At 39.8% G+C, this 26,498-nt stretch overlaps 1 protein-coding gene across 1 annotated transcript; it reads left to right on the forward strand.

Annotated features, from left to right (window-relative positions):
- The first annotated feature begins 109 nt into the window (after window positions 1–109).
- zdhhc8a (zinc finger DHHC-type palmitoyltransferase 8a) lies at window positions 110–14,851 on the forward strand. The gene is made up of 10 exons (XM_020629878.3): window positions 110–460; window positions 8,605–8,726; window positions 8,830–8,987; window positions 9,374–9,546; window positions 9,652–9,754; window positions 11,582–11,673; window positions 11,762–11,891; window positions 12,014–12,128; window positions 12,894–13,006; window positions 13,116–14,851. The coding sequence occupies exons 1-10, from the start codon at window positions 357–359 to the stop codon at window positions 14,397–14,399; spliced, it is 2,394 nt and encodes a 797-aa protein (XP_020485534.2). The 5' UTR covers window positions 110–356; the 3' UTR covers window positions 14,400–14,851.
- The last annotated feature ends 11,647 nt before the right edge of the window (window positions 14,852–26,498 follow it).

Below are 26,498 nucleotides of genomic sequence, written 5' to 3' on the forward strand. Positions count from 1 at the left end.
AACAGCTGGAGTCTCAGTGGTGTGTAGTAGCCTACAGTTTTCACGTCATTCATGTAGAAAAGCTCCTCCTTTTAGGGATAAACCGGAGGCGGCATCTGTGCGCCGCTGCCTGCCGGCACAGTCAGGACGGGATGCAGGAGCGGGCATAGCCGCTGCAGACTGGAGCATTTTTTATTTTTTTTTAAAAACTCCTTTACGACAATGAGTTTTCCGGCGCTCCTAGGTTGAAGACTGGGCTTTGTCCGGGAAAAAAAAAAAAAGAAAAACGCAAACAAACGGGTACTAGTTGCACGGTGGTGCGTTTACTGTCGCTTCCGTTAGTATGATGAGACTCTGATGTGTGCGGAGAGGACAGGATGCCCGCCAGCGGCGCCGAATCGCTGAAACCCAGCGCCTTCATCCCGGTGTGCACGGCCGCCTGCCTCCTGGTCGGCTCTACCTCCCTCTTCTTCGTCTTCACGTAAGTAAAGTTGATGACATGCAATGCTTGTTTGCTCCTCAGAATCTTTTGCTATTTAATCGCTATGTCAGGGATTCTCTCAAAATGTCTTTGTTTTTTTTAAATGTGGAATCGAGTATCATAACATGTTAAGAATGTCACCCATTAGATCCCTCTCTTAAATATCATTAAATACAAATATGGACCTACTATATATACCCTTTCACTCTCATTTGTATACTTAAAAACTGCTCTAACATATCTATTTATTTAACAAATGCACAAAAGGCACCATTTCTTCCTCTTCCCCTCTAACTTCACTCTGCTGGCAGTCCCACCAAGGGCGGCTAACATCTGACCTGTTTGGCTCACAGTGTGGGCAAGTCTGGGTGCCTGCCCGGTGCACCCTGAGGACTCACAGTAAGCACAGTTGTGGGGGATAAGCCACCCACAATCAAGATCAGTGTAGGAATACTTTTATGGGCCATACATGTCGTAAATTCAGCTGCTGGAAATCAAACACACACTTCTGCAGAAGTTTTAAAACCATAGGCATGGTTTCTGTTGAGCTCAGACATGATAAGACTGATTGAAATGTAAGTTTTTGATGCAACGTTTGGCGTTGGAATAGTTAATTTTAGCCTCCTGGTTTTGACCTATTTGTGAGGTAAGGCAGAGCTAGTGGGAGGTTGAAAAGACTCAGCTCAAGCCAATGCTGCTCGCACTGCAGAGAAAAACTCAATACAATATCCTGTAATACCCTCGAATCCAATTTAGCTGAGAACTATAGGATAGTCAGATTTATCCTATACATTTCAAATCCTTATGTGACATAAAACCAACAAAGAACAAAAACAAGCAGACTAGTGTCAGATAGTAAAGTACTTTCAATATGAAACCCCCTCTGTTATCCAGACATACTGAGGGAACGCTCACACCTCATCTGCTCTATGCCACTCTACTGACCTTTGACTTCTGTAGCTACATCTGTCCTAGATTCTCCTGTATTCTCCAGCCGTTCACCGTTTCCACTGGAATCTGACACCAGATTGGTAGTATGGGATTAGGATCCTGTCGCCAATGCCATTTGATCCCCCATCTGGGAAAAATTTAGTCAATAGATCTTTGAATTTACTATCAGACATCAGATATATTCTGTAGTGTCTTTGGAGTGACTTAAAGCCCTTAAAATACATTCATTTAAGTTTTTTTAGTTTGGCCTTAGCTTGAGGCTACAAATCTTTATTATATGTTATAATACATAATATTTTCTGTGTTGAAAATGAAGCCAATGTGAAACTGCAGTTCCTTGAGTGTCCATCTGAGATTGACAGTCTACTTCAAAAAATGATTTTGTTTTCTTTTGCAAATTTCTCTGTTGGTAAAAAATAAAAATAAAATAAAAATAACTGTATGTGATTACAGACTCATTCATTTTGATGATAATAAGAGTTATGCATACATTTGCATAATGAGTGGTGTGGTTGAGTTGACCGACAAGTTGGCACCTTGTAGCTTTTCAGCCAGGAGGATTAAGGCCCTCCTAAACTCCACTTTTTCGCTTGTTTCTAGATAAATCAAACCATAGACTTTATATAGACAGGAACATAGTCTCAGTGATAACACCCATTGGTTTCTGGAGCAGACCTTTGAAGCCCATCTGTGCTATTATTGAAAAATGCTGTCTTAAACTAACTAAGTTACAGGCAAAGAGCTGGGGCTGAGGCGGGCCCTGTGGCCTCTTGGCTTACAGCTACAATGTTCTTGTCTGTCATTCAAAACAGCTACGCTCCTTATAAATGATGGCAGTTAGCTTTAATATCATCAAAACAGAAGCGACATAAATTAGTTATAAAAAAAATGAATCCCTCATACAGTGCCGTTAAATAAATTAACTATTGAGACCACGTTCGTTTCTTTAAACCAGACTGTTAGAACCAGAGGTTGCTGCTTGGATCAAACTTTTGTTTGAGATAGCATTTTCCAATATGGCTACCGCCATCATCTTTCTTCATAGCGCCTCTTCATAAACCACTGGGTAATGTCACTAAGACATCCATGTGTTGATGAATTTCTAAGTCTTTCCTGCCGTGAGTTACATCAAAGCTTTCAGTTATATATAGCAGCAGAATGATGAAACTGTATTCGTTGATATATTTAATGAATATAGCATTTATGGTACAAAATCTGCTTTATATTTACATAACCAAAATTGGTCAAAACATGTCAGACTCCTTTATTGTAATTCTATCTTGACAACTGCTTCCTGTTAAAGTAATCGCACATTTCGGACATAGACTCACAGGCCAGAGAAGGTCCAGAAAAGCCCTGATTAACTTGATCTATGTTGTAAAAGATATATATAAAAAAAAAATCAATGGCCTGCTGGCGTGAAAGATTGAAAAGAGACTTCTTAATTGGGACTGCATTGCAAAACCAGCAAAACCAGGACACTGCAAGTGATTGAAAGAACGAATGCTGAATCTGCCTCTAATGGGGCCAGGGTTGCAAATGAACTGAAATGACCTTATAACCTAAAACTGTTTCAAATTATACAACCTGGTAGATTAAAGTTTGTCATTTTCTAAAGTCACGGCTTAAAATGATCCCATAGTGAGTCTCTATACCCTTACATAAGTTAAAAAAATGCTCTTGTAAGTGTCTTAAACACCCTTCTGGTTTTGTTTGCTTGTCAAATATAAGGTACATACAGTAGACTTGAAGGCTATTAGGATAAACACTCATCAGGAAGTTAGACACGTGGTTTTTTTTTTCAGGAAAATTGGCAGAAAGTCAGTGTTGTGTTAGCTGCCTGTTAGGCCCACACTTTTCTGATATGAGCCATAACTGGTCTAATATCCCGTGTTTCTGCCAAGTAAGCAGCTGCAGCTGGAGTGACTCACTTCCTCCAAAAGTGGAGATAGACAGGTGCCAGGCTCTCTTCAGCCCTGCCTCACTTACACTGATTCAAAGGGACATCTCTTGTCATCTGCCATAGCATCACCCTGCCCTTTGCCCTGCTATCTGTGAATCATAGGAACATCTCTACCATCCGGTCAGACATTTTGTACGTTTGTTTTTCACATTTTATATCAAGATAAAAGCGTTTATCCCCGATTTTAATTCTCAACCCTGCAGCCATGTTATATTTAAAGTCGCAGTCCTTTCATCTGGTAATATTCATGCAATTATAATATGAGTGTGTGCATTATTAGTGGAGGCATTTCTGTTTCCACTGCAAGTTTAGTAGAGCTCATTAAATGTCGAAGGCTCTTTTGTCTTCCTCTGCCCGATAAAATTCATCAGTTGCCGGTTTCCTGCTTTTGTTCCTCTGACCGTGAACTTTTGTTTGGGTTGGTACTCAAGGTTTTCTGTATTGTCGAACTCAGGCAGGTCGCCTACACCCAGCAGATACCAAAGACATCAGAAAGACCAAGAAATATGTCCTTTGTAAATTAATTTATACTCTACCAGAGTACATTTGTATTGAATATATTAAAAATATTCTGAATCTAGAAAGGCTACATTATCTGAAGAAAGGTGTGCTCACCTAGGCTGAAAATGTCTAGTGCCAAGTGTAGGCAGAATGAACTGTCATAAAATAAGGATGGGACAAAACATTTTTATGGCAATATATTGTCACCCTGACTCATTTGAGACAATTATCAAATCATGGGCGGTACATTTATGCTCTGAACAGATTACCTTGACAATTTGACTCCCCAGGTTCCTATTTAATGAATCCTCACGGTGACACTTATGACATGAATGAGGTTAGCATGAACAGAAGGTAATTGGCCAAAGAAGAAATTGACTGCAGGATACTGGCAAACAGCAGTGAAAAGAAGTTACAAGATGAAGCATGCTAAGAGGTGTAGCAGGCACCAGATTTCAGCGTATAAATACATTAATCCTCCTCGTTACTTTTTTAGGGGCAGTTATTTTTGGTATATGCTATGGTATATTGTATGGTATTATATGGTATGGTATGGTTTGATATTGTATCATATGTTATGGTATACGTTATGATATGAAATACTATTGTATGATATGGTATGTAATCGTGAGTTCAATTCCAACCCTTAACATAACATTTAAATGTATTGCTTGCAGATTTTATGAGTTGTGAGCCAGTTTATCTACATGGCAATTTCAATATGCCTTTAGCTTCAAATTTAGCACATTGTTATTGCCATTTATATAGAGGTAGATTTTGGTTTTATAAATACTGTACACACAGGTTAAAGTATAGATGTAGTAGAGTAGAGTCATTCTCACATTGAATTCACTAAATGTAATAGAATTTTCTTTGGCTAACATTACTGCATGCTAACATTAGCTTGGATTTGCAAGCTACATGTACTGTGAGCTACTTCATGCAGATAGGGGCTGCGGTATCCTAACCTTGAGGTATTAAGGATTAAATACTTTTGACTTTTAAATCTCCTGAATTCAACTTTCATCCATTAAAAGTATTTTTTTTTTCTTCAAAAATGGCATAGTCTGTCTTTTCAGAAATTGGAGTCTTCTGAGCACAAACGTTAGCATTAAACTGAGTTAAGCAAACCATGTTAAGAACAGGTTAACTGAAATATGTAGAACTTACATTTAAAAATGTTACAAATATATAGTATATTCTTGCTTATTCTCTCATTTAAAGCTCAAACTGTTTAACTTTAAAGCATCAAAAGACGTAGACTAACAGTCAAAATCCATCGCTTTTGAAGGTTTCGCACAAAATACATCTTAAATTGCCTTCACATGTAACGGATGGTGCACAGTGAGAAGAAAATTATGAAATGTGAATGACAACAGTTGCAGATCATTTGAAACCAGCACACTGTGACCACATGCTTTCTGGTGATTCATTGGCCAGTATGTGGAAATGTTTTTACTTCAGTAGTTTCCTGTGCTCGTGATTGCGTCTTCAAATCTGACAGATTACATGTTGGTGATGTCATTTATCTAACTGTAACAATATTCCACTGAAGGACCCCTGTCTGCCAGCAGTAGTGAACTTACAGCTCAAACCAACTTTATTGCAAGCGTCTGGTGTGCCACTGACCCACTGTGGGGATGAAGGCAGCATGCAGATTGCAGAGCAGCTTACCGATCTGTGTGATTTAATACAGCTCTGCCCGAGCTCTTTCATTAGGTGGGGCTTGTCTTTGCCACGCTGCGGTGTAATGAACTGTCTCTCCCTGCAGTCCAGATGGCCTCAGGCCCATGATGATGGAAGCTTGCCGGCCATGCAGAGGCGTCCACATTGTAATCTGTTTTACAAGAAATCAATCAGATAAACTCTTGCAGGTTTAAGAGTTTCATATGTAGATGTGGAGCAGGCTGTATTTCATAAGTAAATCAATGAATTTGTATTAACACAGCACCAAATCGGAACAAAAGTTATTTCACAACACTTTACATTAAAAGCAGGTCTGGTCTGCACCAATTTTAATATTATGTACAAAGACTGAAATAAATTCACCATGAGTAAGCACTTGGCAACTCTGACAAGGAAAAAAACTTCCCTCAGGGAGAAACCAGCTCACTGGTAGAGGTATCTGCCGCAACCTGATGGTGAATGCAATGGAATATATCAAGAACCGATCTATCTATCTGAAGATAGATCTAATACTTATATTTTAAAGACCATGGGAAATCATTTAAAAGTTAACCAGTATATGGATTAACAATGTATTTAATATAATTCAGTCCCGTTTTGGTGACCTTCTCTTAAGAAGCAGTTTTGTAACTAACCAGCTCGAGTTACACAGCTTAATGTAAGTGATCAGCTGTGACAGTTTAAGCACATGTCAAACATGACCATATTTAGCTGGAAGAACTTGGATACAAATCCAGAATAGCAGCCTAAAGGGGGGAGGGAGGGATCATATTATACTCCTTAATCTTTTTGTCACATATTCTCTGCTTCTTAAGGTTTTTTATAATTTAATTATGCTAAAATTATTCAGATCCAAAAATATATTTTTTGTCTAATTTGCATTTTTTTCATTCATCTTGTGCTGTAAGTGAAATACCATTTGAAATGATCTCCCGGTATACAGTAGATAGTAGCGTGCTGTTTGATACCTGACGTGCATTGACGACACGCACGCTCTGTTTGTATCGAATATGGGAAAATACACAATGCACTGGACTGGCAGGAATGGTCTGTAATCCAGAGTTCATAATCCAGGGATTACTGGGTTTGCATCTGGCATGGCATCAGCAGGCGTTCCTCGTGGGGGGAAAATAACCCCTCCCCCACAGCCTAAAACCAGCTGAGGTGGGGGTTTGGGGATTGGAGCTGCTGCTGGGATGAAAAGCCGCATTTTCACTTTTACAAGATTTTCTGTTTTAACCTTTCATATGTGAAGATATGTCTGGAAAAAAAATCTACAGAATTGTATCCAGCTTTACTCTTTTTGTTTGTCAATCTACAGGCTCTAAAGTTACATGTTTATATTTACAATGACCTGGAAGACTGAGAACCTGCACAGGCATTTTACAGGTTCATAATTTCTCTCCACCTGTGCTAAAACCAAAAATGAAAAATGTGACTTTTAATGACTCGAACATAAAAATTCCCATGCACTTGACTTCGACAGTAAATGTAGGTTAACCATGTGATGTTCAATCAAACACAAAAATTCCCATGCACTTGACTTCTACAGTAAATGTAGGTTAACCATGTGATGTTCAATCAAACACTGTAAATATAATCCAGTGAATCTTTTCCTCTCTGTCTATCACTGTAACCTGATTACACTGCCCCTCCCTCTAATCTCACACAGCCGAGATATATCCATACTTCAGTACGGTTCAGCATGTAGACACACACACACACACACACACACATGAACACACACACACACACACACACACACACACACACACACTCAGAGTCTTTATATGTCTCTCGAAGATTTTTGGTGGCATTCATGCACTGATGGATATTGGTTCAATCCTGGTAGAAAACTCAGATCAATACTTTGATACTGGATGCTATTTTTTTTCTTTAAGTTGATGTGATTAAAAAACATTAGACAAGACATTATATTGAGCCATTGCACTGATTTTTATAAATGACATGTCTTTTTGCTCAATCAGTCATTTTACATGTGCTTTAAATTGAGCAGTTATGATAAATATTCAAATATTTAATGATCACTCTAATGACCATTTGCAAAAAAAAAAAAAGCAGATTACTTGCATTAAAAAGTATTTTTCTTTTCAATATGGACATATGCGCTGATTTCTTTTGCAACTCAATCGCTTAGTTGTCTTGTCCAACAAAAAATTGCCCATCCCGGTTTATCAGATTTCAGGATGACGTCATTAAAATGCATTGTTTTGTCCGACCATTCAGCCTGAACTCACAAAATGTTCAGTTTATGATGTTATAAAACAGGAAAGCAGCAAATCCTTCCAGCTTTTTAAATCCTCGAATCTCAAATCATAAACCCCAAGGCCTCGACAGTCTCCGGGACTCTTTTTGACATTTTTGTATAATAAAGGGTCTTTAGCAAGAGACAGGTTTTTTTTAAATATTAAAATAAGATTAATAATTGATTTGCACCATTAAAAATAAAGTAATTTATCATGCCATTTATCATTGAAAAGGGAATATTTTATTGGACTATATTCATTGTCCATTAAATACATATTTGGCTTTTTGACAGTTTATTAGATGAAAAAGTATTTGACAATGCAGGATCATGAAAATCATAAAGATAGGATTCTTGTTTCTACAGTTAAATGGACTAATTGATTAAGGAAAGATAATAAAGTCACGACCATAATCGTTCCTTGCATCCCTTTTGGTGTCTTGTCCTACTTTATCGTGTTAAACAGAGACAGTAAGTGTCTTGCCTTTCCTGCAGGGTACCCCACCATTTAATCCCTTGTTGTGGGCCCTGGTGAACACGCACTAATACATGCTTATCTTTAACTGTAAACAATTACTTTTGGGATCTTCTTCTCCCCTCGGAATAAATGGGATGAAGATTATCTCTAAATCTTTGTTGTGGCCCTGATTTGTGTTAACCTCAACCTCTAAGGGATGGATACTCCAGCGATGTAAAAAATACCCTGGAAAACTGGAAATTTTACATTCTGCTTTGAATGAACTTTTTTTTTCTCTCCTTCTGTTTTTGTATATTCAGATGCCCGTGGCTGGCTGTGACCATCTGCCCAGCGGTGCCACCATGTTGTGCCATCCTCTTTCTTTTCGTGCTGGCCAACTTCACCATGGCAACCTTCATGGATGCAGGTGTGCTCCCAATGGGTGAGTAATCAAACGGATGTTCTGCTCACAGAAGAAGATAGATCTCTTTTATCGTTTGCTCTATGGAAGTGTTACATCAACAATCGTCACATTCGTTTTCCAGCAAACGAGGACGAGGACAAGGATGACGAGTTCCGTGCTCCGCTGTACAAGAATGTGGACGTGAAGGGTGTCCAAGTGCGGATGAAGTGGTGCGCGTCGTGTCATTTCTACAGACCCCCACGCTGCTCCCACTGCAGCGTTTGTGATCACTGTGTGGAGGTGGGTGCATGTGTAGTAAAGAAGAAACATGAGAGATTGCAGAAATGAAAACTGCATACATGAGCGCGAGATGGCATATGTGTTGGGGAATCAAAATGGGGAAAATGAAGGCATGGATGCACAGATCAGGGGAGTGAAAACCAGCAGTGTTTGTAGGGAAAGTCTAAAAAGGAGATTTCTGTGGAGCTATGATGGACGGAATGTGGTGGAGGGAGAGAATCTCATTAATCAGGTTAATCCTTTTTCTCAGATCCCTTGTAGTCTCAGTAGAAATGCAATTCGAAAAAGGGTTCAGTGGGCCGGTATTAAAGTGTATTAAGAAAGCACAGTCGACATTTAAGTTTGAAATGAATGCTTTGTTGTTATTTCCCACTTTCCCCTCTCAGGACTTCGACCATCACTGTCCCTGGGTCAACAACTGCATCGGGAGGCGAAACTACCGCTACTTCTTCCTGTTTCTGCTTTCTCTGACAGTCCACATGATCTGTGTGTTCAGCTTTGGTCTCGTATACGTCCTGAGCCACATGGACGACCTGTGGAAGCTGCACTGCACTGTCACGTATCCTAATGTGGATGTACAACTGTGCTTCTCTTTGTGTAGAATGTATGACACCTTTGTCCAAACGAGACTTAACGAAGCAGTTTTCCTTTACAGTAAACACAGTTTGGTTGTGATCAGTATATCAGGACTGTTTCTTATCCCGGTCCTGGGTTTGGCTGGATTCCACCTGTACCTGGTCTCCAGAGGACGCACCACCAACGAACAAGTAGGTTTGATTTTCCGGTTATTAAACTGACTGTCAATACCAGTGGAAATACATAAAAAATGAATGATATGTAAAAAAATATGTCTTAAGGACTTACATATTGATGTATTATTTGGGAAAGGTTTCATAGCGCTAACTAAAACAAAGGTTATACAGATACACGTTTTATATAAAGCAAGTACAGCTAAATCTCTCCCATAGATTGTCAGACATTCAAAATCATAATTTTAAGATTTATTAGAAATCCCGAAGCCAATGTTAGAGAGCTGCATAAAAAAAGACACAAAAATAGAGAAATAAATAAGCAAAATTCGAGAGATAAAACAGTAATTGGGTTACCTTTAGCAGGCCTTGACTGTATATGTTCTTGATATTATATAGCGAGGGTATGACACTACACCTCCGAATGCTCCTGCTGCTACCCTGCCAGCGTGTGACTTTGTATGAATGGGATAAGTTAATACTGATAGACACTTTAAATGGCAGCCCTCTGCCATCAGTGAAGGAATGTGGCGTGAATGTGTGAATGTGACATGTAGTGAACAAGCTCTTTGAGCAGTAAGAAGTCCAAGTCCATTTAGCCCTTAACCATACGCTAAGTATTACTAAAGCTTTTTTTTTTTTAAACTTCTTTCTATTGAGTTTTCAACATAACCAACATATTTACAATATTTTCCCTTGCAAGCTGTTATGATAGCAACAGCCTGACACTGCAACAATAGATCAGATATTTTAATACAGACGTTTACAGCCAAACCAGATAGATTAGTGCAGAGCTTTAATCCTAAATGTCATACACATACCAGGTGTTTTGCATTAGCAGGGTTGAAATCACCGTCACCCAATTAGGAATACCGGTATATACAAAAATAGTAATATATGTTGTATCTGTGTGTTGTGTCCTTGCTTGTGTTGTTCTTACTCTCTGGTGTACGTCGCTTTGCATAAAAGCGTCTGCTAAGTGAATTATAGAATTGTATCTATACACATATACTCATACACGTTTAGATAAATGTAGCTATATACTGTGGTAGAACTGGGCCTGCAGAAAATCAGCAGAAAGAGAAAACCCTCCGAACCTTGGGACGAGAGTAAATAAAAGAGACTTTCAGAAACTGTTGAGTTGCTAAGTCACCCAGTTTATTACATGCAGCATGGAGAGAAGTTCAGCTATGCGTACAGGATACACAAAGTAAGTTCTCTGCCCGCTCTTGGGGCGTACAATCTTTATATACTTGAGCATATAGTGTGATCGAAACTTACAGAGGAGGATCAAAGAAAAAGGTGTAGCTTTATCTGTGTCAGCACCTTGTGGTCAGTGTATAAATATGTGAATGTAGCAATAACTTGTCCTTGAGAGTTTAAAAAATAGTCCTTATAAGGAGCTGTTGTTGAGTCTGTGTACGTGAGATAAAACACCTGTGGTGAGGTGAGTATCGTGCAAGGTTCGTGTGTTGCAGTGGTCATATAAGGACACGGTGCATGTATACGTGATATGTGTAATGCTATGTGTAATGCATTGGATCAGTTAATGAGCAAACATAAAAGTATAAAGAATATAAGATTCCACAATACAACTCTGGAACTGCAGGGAAATCTATTCACTTACCATCAGAAAAGAAGTAGGACCACATTGCATAGATTTAGTTTAGAGAACTTTTTAGAGTGTGTTTCATTTTCTGTTCACAGGAACCACTCTCTTTTAACAGGCACAAACCAGACTTATTGGTGGACAGTATTCTGCCCGAATGAGCTGATTCTCTAACCAATGATCTTTTCATATTTATGTAATACAATATGTATTCTTGTCTTTTTGTGATTCTTCAGGTAACTGGGAAGTTTCAAGGAGGAGTGAATCCCTTCACACGAGGTTGTTGCAACAATCTGGAGTATCTGGTCTGCAGTCCCATCTCTCCAAAGTAAGAGCCATTTCCTCAACTTAGTCTAGTTCTTTTTATGATGTCTTATAAAACTCACAGACTGACGTCCTGATTGATGTGACTAAAGGTACACAGCACGGCCCTATAAGAAAACAGTCATCCACATCCAGCCTCCATTCCTGAGACCAGAGATTGACAGGCAGATGTCAGTGAAAGTCCGTGACAACGGGATACAGACTCAGGATCTTCAAACTAAAGTATGCATCAACAAATTACATCCCAAATTCAAAAGTTTCTCGGGCATCATCTGAGGATTGTAACCTCAGCTGTCAAGGGATTAGGTCTCTCATGTTTTTCTGGTATTTTTCCCTCCTTCCAGCGAACGTCAGCAGGAGCTGTCGAGCTGTCAGACATCAAACAGATGAAAACTGCACCACCACTGCCACCCAAACCAGAGCACGCCCTGCTGAAGAGCCACTCAACAGCCACAGATGGTACTGTAGCATGACACAATTACACTGTAATAGCCAGGCAAGGAATTGAGGCAGTTTATATACACTGGTATAGTGACAAAATACCAAAAAATGAAAGAAGCATCCAATCCCAACTGCAAGGTCAATAAAATGATACACTGATCCAACAAACAAGTATTGTCTGTGTAGCCTAAGTCCATTTTAGTTTATTCCTCTGTGTCATAGAACCCCATTGTTCTAAGAAAATGGTTATGAGTGAGCAAACAGTCTTGGCAACATTATTCTTTTCTTTTATCATGAGCTTAAGTCTATTCTGAGTCCATCCCACATACGTCCTTCTGATTGCACAATTACATATCTGACAGTTCAAGGTCAAGTTCTCTATTTTTAGATCCAAAACTGTTGAAGCGAAGCATATGTAATGATCTCCTCAGTTCTCAAGCTCTCTCCAACAATGCTTATATAAAAGTATGCATGCAGGAAAAAAAGTATGAGTCTAAGAAATAGGCATAAAAAGGCATGCAGAAGTATAATGGCACCATGTACACATATTTAACACCTTTTCTGTAGAAAGAGATACATGCATAGATAACTTTGATGGGCTAATATATTTTGTATCTTATTGGCCTGAGGTATATGTATCCCCTAAGAGTCTTCAAGAGTTTGTTCAAATTAAAAAAATATATATATGTTCAGCCTTATCCCTTAAAAGCCTCCATGGTTCCATTGCTGGGCTATTCTTTGGATATCCACAGTCTAAAATTTGTTGTTTTTATGTTTTGACAGAAATGGGACACCATACAAAAACCATCATTCCGGTGTCCATCCCCACTGTGCCACAGTTACGGCCGGTCCTGGAGGCCATATCCAGAGGATCGTCACCAATTCCTCCAGAGCAGGTACTTCACTGTCTAATGATAATATATATATATTTTTTTATATGAGTGTGATCCTTCCCTGACAAACAACGTTTTTGCTTGTTTGTTTTTTATTTGTGGTGTTGTTTAGTTTTTGAAGACATCGGAGCAGCAGGGGAACAACAGGAGTCCCGACCTCCGCTCTGATTCTAAAGAAAGCCCCCATAGAGGCAGTCAGCAAGCCGGCCTGCCCATCCAGACCAACAGCATCTCTGCCTCGCTGCAGCTCAACTCTCTGACCCTAAATTCTCGCTCACTCACCCTCAAACACAGCAATCGCCATGGCAACAAACCCCAGCTTCACACCATGCACAGTGACAGCTTAGGATCGAATCCTGCACCGGGTATTATCACCTCCTCCGGTCTGCTGGCCAATCACAGCAGCAGCAGCCTCTCCTATGATAATCTCATGAACCCTGCAGACCCTCAGTTCTTGCCTCAAAGAGGGGCTCCACCGGTCGGCTACCACTCTCACTTGATGTCTCTGGGTGCAGATGGGACTGTGGTGCAGCGGCCTCTTCCTCACGCTTACAGCCCCGTGTTTATGGGCATCACCAGACAGTCTCCTCAGCCCAGAGAGACCTCACCCTCCCTGCAGGGCCTCACGTCAAGGGACCCCTCTCCCTCCTTCCAAGGTTTCATTCAAAGAGACCCCTCCCCATCTTTCCAAGGCCTTATGCAGAGAGACCCCGCATCCCAAGGCGTGACAACACGAGACCTTCCCCCTAAAAGTTTGGCATCTCAATGTCTCAGAGACAGCCTCAGGGATCTCGGCCCGCAGGGTTTGACACAACCGAAATCTGCTGCTGCTCGCTATGACAACTTCTCAAAGACCCTCATGGCATCTATTCACGAGAGGCGGGAGTTGGAGGAGAGGGATAGGATGTTGCGTCTCCAAGCCAGATCGCAAGCCCTCTATGGTCCTGATGTTGGGATTTATGACATCCCTAGCAGGAGAAGTCTACCACCAGAAAACATCCACCGGCCTCCTGGCTCCCGTGGGCCGACTCCTCCTGCTTATGGCTCCAGGGAGTTTCTGATGAGCACAGGCATCTTAGGTTACGGCTTGAGGACGTCACCGCTCTCCAGCTCCTCTACGTCATCTCTGACTCGAGGCCCCAAAACGTCCAGCTCCCCTCTGCAGAGCAGCAGCAGCAGCAGCCTGCAGAGCAAAGGCAGGTCTTCCTCTCCTGCTTACTGCCCTCCCGATAGACAGACTCAACCCCTCCCTTCCTCTACGTCCACTCTGCCCCGTTTACCCTCCTCCTCCAGCGCCTCTGCCCCCTCATACGCCTCCTACGCCACTGCGAAGCGTTCCTCGCTCACATACTCCACGGAGGGGAAGGACTCGGTCACCCTGGGAGCCCTTAAATAATATTAAAAAAAAGAAAAAAAGAAAACATACTCCATGTTTCTGGTGGTGTGAATGAATCATCTATGCAGTGTTAGTCTCAGTCTTCACAGCACTGAAACACTTTGTAAATAAGAGGCCGTTTGGGATGTTTCCTATGTGGGAGAGTGTATGAGAAACAAAGTGCAGGATAAACTTGGAAAATGTTCTTCCAAAAGTCTTGTCCAAGTCTTTCAAAATCTGAGAATCTCAGGATAGTTGGGCCTCCTCTAACAAACAGAGCGAGCTCCACAAACTCAAACTGAAAGCAGAAGGGCTATGTGAGGAGTACATATGGACTTTCTATCTGCTTGTATGTGTTTTGATATTGCTTTTGTGAAACAATGTAATACCACATTTGTCTCCCGCCTACAAGTTACCCAGTTTAATAAAATTTTGTAGTTGTTTATATGAATAAACTTATTTTGTAATTTTCATTTCTTTATCTCCATTATTTACTCCTGTCAATGCCTATTAACCGGTGTACATGTTTACATATTCAAAGCACCATACCACTCTATTTATAGAAAAGGAAAACATAATTTCACTGAGTGTTAGCCTTTTTGCTTCAAAGATATAATACTTGAGTGAGCTTGTTCTTCCAAATCACACAGTCGTTTAGCTCATAATTAACAGCAGTTAACATATTTGATTTTAAAGCTGGTACAATAAATAGTATACAAATATTCTAACAGCATTTATGATAACCCCATTATGGATTTCAATGCATCACACTGGGATGGAGTGATTGTCTGCATTGAATTTGTGATTGGCGCCCTCTAATGGACAGTTTCAGAATGTTGTGTGATGTGGGTTTAGCGTTCATATCCAGCAGATGATGCTATTGTGTGTAAAATGCTGGAAAACGACATGTCAAGTAATGGAAAGGCTTTATTCTTAAAGGTCCTTATTTTATACAGCATAGTTTTATCATCACAGGTACTGCACATCAGAAAACACGTGGAAAAATCAGAAATTATTGATCAAATAAATATATAAAGACCATTTTTGATTTAATTGAAAACGTCTTTTACATGTGTTTTATGTTTAAAGGGCACAAGCAGGAAGGTCAAACCACTCATTTTATTGTATCAGCCAGTTTTCAAAGCTCTGCCCGTCTAACTGGCATTCAGTCTCTGGACAGTCTTATAAAACATTCAGAGCCTTTGTGGCAGAAATGACATAACAAAATGAACTTTTTATGACCTGAAGCCTGTGATCCACTATCACATATTTGTGTGGAGGCAATAAATGACAAGACCTTACACTTTCAGGCTGGGGTTTTTCATATGAGTTACTATTGTACTTGACCTTACAGCAGGTGGGAGTGTGCAGATGACAGCTTGATAGGCCCAGACTGATTTGAACTGTTGGCAGGAATTTACAAGACGTGCAAATAACTTACAGATCCCTCCCCAAACCTGTAAACTCAGTGAGGCTTAGTTAAAGACCTGACAAAAATCAAAAGAATTGGATTATGAGCAAAAAGAAAAACAAATCAGAGAGAGCAACAAGTGGAGTGTAAACAATATTGTTCGGTAGTAATTGGCGATGTTCTTGCCAAAGATTTCTAACAAGATTGCAGATTGTGTTACACAGTCTTTACACTCAAGTGAGTGTGAATACAACAGAAATGAAATCAGATGAGGAAGATGAAGACATTACCAGGGCCTTTAAACAAAATAGGCCTTTCTCCAAAATAGTCTCCAAAGGGATAAATCATGAAACACTTTCTTGTGTGCCTGTTGAAATCAAAATGGCATAGTTTCCTTATTTGGCCTAGTTTTGAACAACTAAACCTTTTATATGACCAATCATTTACAAAACAGCGCTGCTGATGTCGACAACCTGAATCCATGCTGATTTCTACAATTCACATTTCTTACAGTACATGACAACAACATCCCTGTATGACGATTTACTGTAATTCGGGGAGTTGTTTCAGTGCAGAATAGAATAAAATGAAGCCAAAGAAGAGATCTTGCCAAGTTTGTGTTAGCGTGTGTGTGTGTGTGTGTGTGTGTGTGTGTGTGTGTGTGTGTGTGTGTGTGTGTGTGTGTGTGTGTGTGTGTGTATGTGTGCCTTGCCTTGCCTTCACAGAGGTCTTTATGAAGGCAACATGGAAACACCGCTGTGCTAACAAATTGGCTGCACATAGACAAAGCATTTGTCTTGATGTCTCAGGCTTCTAAGACTTCAGTCAGACAAGGAAGATAATCAAAACAAGTCACTGTCATCATGGATCTGAATCCAGTTCGCTTAAGTTCTTTCTTTTGGTCAAAATTTACAGCAAAAACAGAATAAATCACATTCTTTACACCAGAAAATAACTCTTCCTCATTATCTCTCTGTTGTTTGCTTCCTTCCTCTCCCCACCGGTAAGCCAGGCCTAAAATGATAATGGAGCTAATGACACGGCTGCTGTGCAAAAAAGGATTTCAGTCATTGACAAGTCATTGACTGAGAGGAGAGGATCAAAAGTGCTCTGTGAAGACTGTGCTGGTGTCTAAAAAGCCCACCGTCTTACATCATGCTATTTTTGCTATGCATATCCATAACAAACAAGTCTTAGAAGACGCCAGTGTCCTCGCACTGACACTTTATTCATCCAAAAATATGTCTCCTGCTGCAAGAAAACTATACTCAAGCACGATATACTTTTTACATTTCGGTTGGACTTGAAAGGGTCCTGAAAACAAACAGTTTCTCTTTTTTTCCATCTAACTTATCTAATCCCCAGCGCCTGTACACAAGAGCATTTTCAAAATCTGCTGAATGTCATATGAGGTTTAAACAATCTGACTGACCCACATCAAAGTGCAACTTCCCTCCTTTTGCCCCCTGGTCTTTGTTGTGTGATGTGATTGAATGAAAGCAACACACAAAGATGCTTTTGTAAAATTATTTTATTTTTTAAACACAATCCACAATTCAGTGCAAGACTTATTATGTGTTTTGTCATATCCTATTTTATCAATACTGTTTTGCATCATATTGTACATTATTATAACATACTTTATCATATGTTATCATATTGTTTCCTAAAATATTCTTTATCCAATCACATCTTATCATATCTTACTACCAATCAGAAGTCTGTGGCACACTGAAGATAACATTAAGATATTTTTATTGTTTGCGAACAACACGTTTCCCCTGTTGCTTTCACAGATTCGCCCAGCACAATCACTTTTTGTGCTAAGTTAACTCAGGTGAGGGGCACATGAGTGTCACATGCTGCCGGCATGTTTCTCTCATGTGTCGCGGCATATGCCACTTATAAGTGGCATATGCCGCGACACATGAGAGAAACATGCCGGTCTGGTCCACTCATTTGACATGGCATATGCTGCATATGAGTGCCATATTCTGCGGCACATGAGTGGCATATGCCGGTCTGGTCCACTCATGCACCATAATATGCCGCAACACATGAGAGAAACATGCCGGTCTAGTCCACTCATTTGCCGTGGTATATCTTGTACATGAGTGGCACATGAGTGTCACATGCGGCAGCATATGCCGGTCTGGTCCACTCATTTGAAGCGGCAGATGCCGCATATGAGTGCCATGTTCTGGGGCACATGAGTGGCATATGCTGGTCTGATCCACTCCGCGGCATCTGACACTCGTGTCGCAGCATTTGCCGCTCACATGCGGTATATGCTGCTGCACGAGTGGACCAGAACGGCATATGGTGCCGCATGTGACACCGCATGTGTCACTCATGTGTCGCGGCACATGCCACTAATATGCAGCATATGCCACAGCAAATGAGTGGACCAAACCGGCATGTTTCTCTCATGTGTCGCGGCATATGCCACTTATATGCGACACTTGAGTGGCACATGCCGGTGCCGGCATATGAGCCATTTTATCTTACATTAAAAAAATTATGGCGGACTTCCTGTTGGGTTTAGAATATGGGTGAAACAGCAATTTATGTAGGTTTTGACATGGTAAATGTGCATGTAGGTGAAAAATTTGCATGTAGGTGAAAAAAACATCTATGAGTTGGCCTTTTTGAAATTGTCAAGGGGGCGCCACTGAGCCATTAAGCCATGCCCACTTATTATACCCACATGAAAAGATTAGCTTTCCCACTGGGATGATGTGTATGACGTTTCTTGTGTATACGACTATGTTATGCCCCTCAAATAACTACTTCCTGTTTGATGGCGAATGACGCGTATGATGGCAACAGCGTTTGAGGCAGGCCTTTGAGCTCGGAAAGGTAGTATGTCTAAGGTCTTAGGATGGGCCACACCAATTTGGATGGAGATATGAACAACTATGTACAAATGGCTTGTGCTAATTCAGAAGCAAATACTTCCTTTCGTCAACAGGTGGCGCTGTGACTTTATTAGAAATGACCAATATGAATTTGTTCAGGAATGGCCCAACATCTTGCATGCCAAATATGGTGATGATAGAACACTAAATGCCAGAGTTATAACAATTTCTTTGTTTTAAATAATTTCTTCCTGTACGATGTTGAACAATGTGTCTGTGTGGTGACACCGTTTGCCACAGGCCTTTGAGCTTGGAAACATAGTATGTCCAAGGTCTTAGGATAGTCCACACCAATATTCAGGGAGATATGAGCAACCGTGTAGGAATGGCTATTGCTAATTCAGAAGTAGTGACTTCCTGCTGTCAACAGGTGGCGCTGTGACTAAAAAAATTTTATTCAGTGTGGGCCCCGTATCTTGCATGACAAATTTGTTGATGATAGAACACTGCATATCAGAGTTATAACAATTTATTTTGTTGGCCTTAAATGTCATCAAACTTTAAGTGCCCGCAACGGCCACGTCCTACAGTGAAACCTCATGATTTGCACGACTTTGAATCTTGAACTTTTCTCCTTTCATTTGATACCAAACTTGAATTGATCAGATGAACCGCCCTAGGACAAGTGCGTTCAAATCATACACTGTAAAAAATAAAATAGGGCTCAAATAGGGATGCTGTGAAATCTGAAAAATCGCAAATTGGACTTTGACTGTACCTAGCGCACTTCCTGTACATTTAAGAGTATGGTCATGATGTAATTTCTTTCTCGTCACATTGAGCTACATATGGCTCACCAATTTTCCTGCATGTCGGTTAACCGCAGTACCCTGAGTGAAGTTTGGGGGCGCTGTGCAGCAATTCGGCGTGCACCGAATGACTTTCATACGTAAATTTCACACGAGGCTGAATTTTGATGAGTTTTCATACATGTTAAAGCCCCCAAATAAGCAATTCATTGTGGCGAGGGAGAATAATAACTCCTTAAGTTTCAATAGGGTCCTCGCGCCGAGGTTGGTGCTTGGGCCCTAAAAACGTAATATTTTCCGGTTATATGGTCCCATTTAAACCTCTTGACATGAGTAAATTCAAATCACATCAATCTCCCAAATCTTTTCTGATACTTCTAGAGATGCTGCAGACTGACCTACATTTGTGCTGCTGCCTCGCTCTGTGGCAGCAGGTCTCTCTCTCTCTTTCTCTCTCTGGGTCTCTCTCTCTCTCTCTCGGTCTCTTTCTCTGAGCTCATTGATATGCCTGATCATCAGAGGCATCGCTGAACTGGCTGATTGTCATTTTCAGCTGCAGTGGCACTGATGCATTTCATTTCCTCTCCAGGCTTTTTTTTTTTTGCTGTGATTAAGCACTTGCTGCAGCGACAAAGCGGAATTAGATTGATAGCACCCTGGGTGTCTCTCCCTCTGAGAGAGGGGTATTTTACAATATTCACAATCTTTATCAAATCATCAGAAAGGAATGCATTGAAGAGCTGGTTTTCTGTATAGGTGATCCTGACTGACAGGTTTGCCGTTCCTGTAGCTACCCAAGCAGATGCAACATTAAGTCAAAGTGACAGTCAGGGCGTCAGGTGTTGCTTTGTCATTTATAGTCTGAGGGCAAACTCTCAATCTGACTTGATCCTTTCAAAAAGTATCAGAATTTGCATAGGTTTCATGCTCACTTTTTTTTTTGCAAATAAAGCAACTTTCTTCGGTTATTGTGCAGAAAAACTGTCACACGTCTTTCTTCTTTCAACATCAGAATATATAAATAAAAGCTGACCTTTCTCCTCTGAAGCCAAATCAATGACCTTTCCTGATATTTCCAGTGATATGCATTCTGTGTGACAATGCATCTGACATACAGGCAGCATTCAACCTGCCGCTGGCACTGATTTCTCATTTTCTGTTAAGTCTTCATAGATGTTGTGTTGCTGCATTAAATTGAATTCATCCCGGCTGCCCAAGCCAGGCTGAACAGAGCAGAGGTGGGCAGTGCGGGGGTTTAATTAGGACAAAAATCTGCACTGACTGTGCCTCTGTGTGGCTAAGCACACAGGAAAAAGGATGTGAAATGCCCTACTGAGCAGCAAAGGCTGTGTGGGCATTTCTTTGCAATTAATACGGCACCATACACCCTGAAATGTAATATGTCCCTTTTTATGTGGGTGTTTGTCAACAAATCCTGCTTGCACTGTAGTCCCCCCTCTGTGTGCCTATAATAGGCAGCAATAATTACATTCATCTCTGTCACACATACAGGCAATTTACTATCCAGTTACTGTGGCGATGACAAAGACTTTCATCATATGCTCAGGTGCAACAAATCAGCATTTACACAAAAAGCTAATGTGTGTGTTTGTAGAGATGCTTGACGCATTCAAATTTGTCAAAACAACTGAGAAGAACGGGATTAATTCTTGTTGTTTACATGCAGACACTTGCTCCCTGTGTGTGTGTGTATGTGTGTGTGTGTGTGTGTGTGTGTGTGTGTGTGTGTGTGTGTGTGTGTGTGTGTGTGTGTGTGTGTGTGTGTGTGTGTGTGTGTGTGTGTGTGTGTGTGTGTGTGCAGAATAAATCAGAGACTGCATGCAGAAAAGCCTTTGCAAGTATAAATGGTTTCAAGGTAGACTGTAGGAGAGCATTGAAAAAAACAAGTTTTATCAAAATACACAAAGTCCTTGGTGACATCAGCAGAGTTTGCAATGTAGCTGCTGCTACTGTGGATTCCCTTGAGGCTTTGTTTTGCTGTTGTTTTACTGGAAACAGATAGTAAACACCAAAGAGAGCTGTGAAATACTGGGGAAAAGAGAGGTAGAGAGAGATAGCGAGGGAGAGAATGATAACATTCAAAAATGTTCCCTAGCGATGGACTATTGCAGACCAATGAATACAAAATATGCAATGTATCCCAACCTGCTGATAGGCAGAACAAAATCTCACAATTCTTCTGTTTGTGCAGAATTAAAAGAATGATGAAGGATACAAATGCCAAAACTTACAGACCTGGTTGCATCGAAGCTGCTGAAGCTTCTGTCTCCTCATTGATTAATCAGCATTGATCTCTATCGGAGAAGCCACTAGACAAGTTTGATTGTGGATTTCAACATGGATACATGTGAGTAAAAAAGCAAGTAAATATCCTTCATGTCAAGGTCGTGTGAGTCACGCTTGATGAAAAAGAAAGGTACATGTGAAGGAAAAGAAGGAAAGATAAATGTGAAGTGTGGCGACAGTTCAGCTTAGATCAAGTCTTTCATGTCTTTGCTCTATTATTCAGTAACTGACATTTTCTAGTTAGATTTAGCACACAGAGACAAACATGCTTTAATCTCAAATGTCTTTAAAAATGTACAGGAAAATGTTCTGAAACAGCCCAGCAGATGTTACAGAGAAAAAGATGAAAAGAATAAGAACAGCAAGAACACAGAAGGATACGTGAGGTTATTTTTAAAAAACAAAGTTAAAAAAAGGCTAGCTGACATTCCCCCAACAGCAACTTTGATTAAATATAGAGCAGTTATTAAAACAGTGTGCAGATCCTGTCTGCTTTATATCTTCTATGAGACACATAGACATAATATAAAATGTCTACTGATCCTTGAGGTTCTGGAGGAGTGCAGCTTTCTTTCTCCTTTAACAGAGTCTGTGTGGATACCAGACAGTTTGATTAGCATCAAAATGATGTTGCTGTTTGTCCATTTAGCAAATCTGTATGTGGTTCAGCACATCATAAAAAGACTGCAAATGGCTTTGATTTGCCAAGTACAAAGGAACAAAAGGTTGATGTCCTTTGATATAAAACCAGGAGGACATTTAACTGAAGGAATAGTGTTAAAGATAATGGATAAATGGATGGACGAGTATTGGAAATAATGAATGCTGAACAAAGTTCAACTCCAGATGATACAATTAACACAGGATTCACTTCTATGGAAACAAACATACACGTTTCTGAGGTGTGTTTCATGAGTCTTCATAATCAGGCAGATGACTGAGAAGCATTTTTTTTTATAATACGTAAGTTCAAGAGAACTGTGAAATTGCAAATAAATCTAAAACCATGGCTTTGATCAAAGTAGGATCAGGATTTAGAAAAGTTGTAGTTCGGTTAAGAGGGCAGCTTTATTAAGATGGTAACTGAGCTTGCCAAGGAAAATGACACCCGTTCTGCTAAGTTATACAAAGTTTGTTTGGTTCAAAATCTACATCTTGTGGGTTTTACAAAAAGATGTTATGCTCCTAACCGAAGAGCAATGCAGTACTATCATCACCTGGCAAGTGATATTTGGGTAACTACCCAAAACAGCTTAATGATCATTTTCTAAAAATAGTTTCCAAAAGTTTCCAAAACAGAGTTTAGACATTTAGAGGATTATTGAATGAGGAAGAATTCATGATGAATGAATTGTAGGAATAGTTTGTGAATAGAGAACTATAAAGAGATGATGGTGAGTCATCAGAACAGAGTGGAAGTGAATTAGTTGTCGGTCGTTAGGTAATAATCAGTTCATACGTAGCTGTCAATCTGATTAACAATTACTTTTTTTTAAATTCTGAAACTATGAATCAAAGCCCAAGTGCCACAAATTAAAGACGTATTCATCCCTACATACAAAATAATGAGCACCAATTAGAAAGCTGGTACATTACATTGTAAGGTTGTAGATGCTTAATGACTTTCTGCTCTGTGACTCTGGACATGTTGGTCTGTGTTTATAATTATTCTGTGTTTTATGTCTGTAACTTTTTGTTGTGCTGCTGCCCCTCTTGGCCAGGACACTCATGTAAATGACATTCTAAATCTCCAAGAGGTTTCTCCTGGTTAAAAAAGAAAAAGAAAAAAGGGAATCAAGTGAAAAATATTATTCCTTCAAAATTTCAAATCATGTAATTTTAGGGAACGTCATTAATAAAAAACTCTGGATTCATATAGGCGGATAAAACGCATACAAAACTGAAATGAGAGAAGAAGACAGTGAGATGTTGAGTATCTGACACATGATGCTTTTAAAGGAACTCATTTAAGTGTAACTGCATTCATGATATTTAGGGTTTAATTCCAGCTGTGCCCATTTAGCTGGGTGAAGTAATGAGTCCATTGTTGAAGGGGGTTTCAGAGTGTAATACGAATGCCCAGAATTTTAAAGCAATTGAAACAGTTTCTATATTCAGCCTGCGCAGAGATGATGCAGAAGGAAGTCCTTGAAGAAAATGTGATCGTTTTGACTCGTTTAATAATGAATGAAACATTCATTTTTGGCTCACAGATCCATACAGCTGACATTTTGCAACATTAAGAGTCATTTTTAAAAAATGTGCACCCTGAGAAAATGTCAATAAATCCAGTATAATTCATTTTAGGTATTAAAAGGTCTCATCCATCATGAGTGACATTTTCAGCTATTGCACAAAGGTGTCATTGGCTTCTATCTCCCACTGACTCACAATCACCTGTGTGGGTGTCTGTTTAATTTCTAACCTCACTTATTTTGATGGACCTAGACCAAAGCTGTGGGAAGAGAAAGTTCACCTGAATTAATTGATGAGGACTTATTTTTCTTACTATTTTAGATAGATCTTAAATTCAGTTTTTACAGTGACTGGTGGTTTTATCTGAGGGAGCATTAACAGTGGCAAAAACATGGCTACATGTCGAAGGATATGAATGAAAAGCAAGAGATTAAGGCTCATCCATCAAACTTAATCTGACCTTTTTTAAAACAATACCAGGTTAGTCAAAAAAGTCAGAGTGGAAGCACCACATAATTTATTTTCTAATAGCCAGCAGGGGGAGACTCCAAAGGTTTAAAAAAAAAAAAAAAAACAATGTCATGAAGTGGAACCTCAATCTATAGGTAGTTTAAGTAGAGTACAATTGAATATACAGCATGGCTACCTTGGATTAAAAAGTTGCTTGTATGGCAATCAAAGGTGACCTAGAAAAGGAACATGACAATCCACTTTGTAATCGTCGTCCACATATGGTCACTTATTGTGCCAAAAAACTAAATGTGCAACAAAAAATGCAGGACATGAGGCTTCAGATCATCATCAACTGGTCACTCAGGGTCACAGGGTCAGAGGTTATGAAACATACAGAAACATCTCAACAACTGTTTTATTTTGACACTGTATTTTAGACATTCATAGTCCCCGGTATTAACTAACAACTAATACATTGTGTGCAGAAAAAAAAAAGGCTCAGACTTATTTGTATAACTGAAAAGAAAAACATGTCTTATGTTAACTGGCTTATAAAAATGCTTTCTGTGTGATTATGAACATGCTAGTTTTAATAAAGTTTCTTCTGTTCCTATGCAGACATATTTTTAAATGCCTCATAAGGAATAACTACTTTGAAAGAACAAAGATATGAGATGTTTCCCTTGTATCTTTATTAGTTTTTATTTTTTTAAAAGTAGTACTGGATGCTTCTAAAATGCAGAAAATAAAAAAGTTCCAGCTGTGATGAAGCTGCCCTGGTGTCTGTCAATGACCCAAAGCCATTAAGACACTTAATGCTGGTATTTTCCATTTGATGGGACTTGTATTTTTCAAGTGTGGAGATAAAACAGTGGGAGAGCAGTGAACAGTAGTAATTGTTTCTGGAACAAAATGGAGCAGTTTTTGCCCATCAGTATGCTGTTTCATGTGTTGTGTTCCTCTGAAACGATCAAAGATTGTGTTTAATTACAGGAGATTTGTCATTTTCAAAAGGTTTAACTGATGAACTGATTGTATAAATGTGTGCCTTTTGATGTCTGCGACACACAATTCAAGGTTAGGTGTTACTTCTCTTGTTTTCTGCTGCTCTGATGTGTATAATCGGAATTATATAAAAAAGGAGGTATCATAAAGAGATAGATACCATCAACAAGGGATTACATAAAATGAAAATGCAAAGAGGCTGACTTGTTTGAGTGAGTTTAATGAAGCGAACGTTAAAAATGCTAACGTGTAAGCTTAAAAAATGACAAACTGCAGTCTGTTTGCAAAGTTCCAACCAACCCAGAGGCCGGTGAGGTTTTTCTAAACCCTCACAGATCAGTGACATAGGCTGATGCTCTTAAATCAATAAGAAAGACAGCTGATAGAGAGCACTGGCTCTTGGATGAAAGCAGATCATTTTTTACTTGGAATATTGCTGTCTCACTTCAAGTGGTCTGGTGGCAAATTGGACCAAGAGAGCAAAGTAAGACACGGACTTTCATCTTCATCATTTTGTATTTTTTCTGTGAAGTGGAGCAGTAGATTTTGACTCGGTTCATCAGCTGGGATTAGCTGTGACCACTTCAAGCTGATCTTTGTGAAATCGTGTTATACCTAAAACATTTGAACAGTGCCGGGAGCAAACGCAAGACAAGTATAATACCAAATTCTATCCTATTTGGAACCTATTTGGGTTAGGGAGGTTGTTAGAATTAGATTTGCAATGTAAACAAGTTCCGTTGGTAACAACAAGTGTATTGTGATATGAATTTATCAATGAAATGTATGAAAAATTCGGTTAATGGGGGGGGTCTCAGCTCATTTTTGATACCATGGGGGGGGGGGGGGGGGGGGGGGGGGAGAGAGAAAATACACTGTGCTAGATACCTTTAGTTAAAGACAAAAACACTGCAGTGTTTGTGGAGTGTGTAACGTTAATCAAAGCTTGTGCAATGAAGTGAATGTACATGTTTTATGACCTGTATTTTAATAGTGTTGCTACCAGACCTGTACCTGATATCAGCTGATACTGAAATCAAGGTGTCAGTAATAACAGGAATAATACATGGTTACATCTATT

The sequence above is a fragment of the Labrus bergylta genome, chromosome 17 (assembly GCF_963930695.1).
Source record: "Labrus bergylta chromosome 17, fLabBer1.1, whole genome shotgun sequence".
NCBI lineage: Eukaryota > Metazoa > Chordata > Actinopteri > Labriformes > Labridae > Labrus > Labrus bergylta.

Bases quoted from the DNA above. Each gene is read 5' to 3' on its own strand.
- zdhhc8a (XM_020629878.3), top strand. From the start codon at position 357: ATGCCCGCCAGCGGCGCCGAATCGCTGAAACCCAGCGCCTTCATCCCG. The intron at 461-8,604 runs GTAAGTAAAGTT...TTGTATATTCAG, and splicing joins TCCCTCTTCTTCGTCTTCAC to ATGCCCGTGGCTGGCTGTGA. The intron at 13,007-13,115 runs GTACTTCACTGT...GGTGTTGTTTAG, and splicing joins CACCAATTCCTCCAGAGCAG to TTTTTGAAGACATCGGAGCA.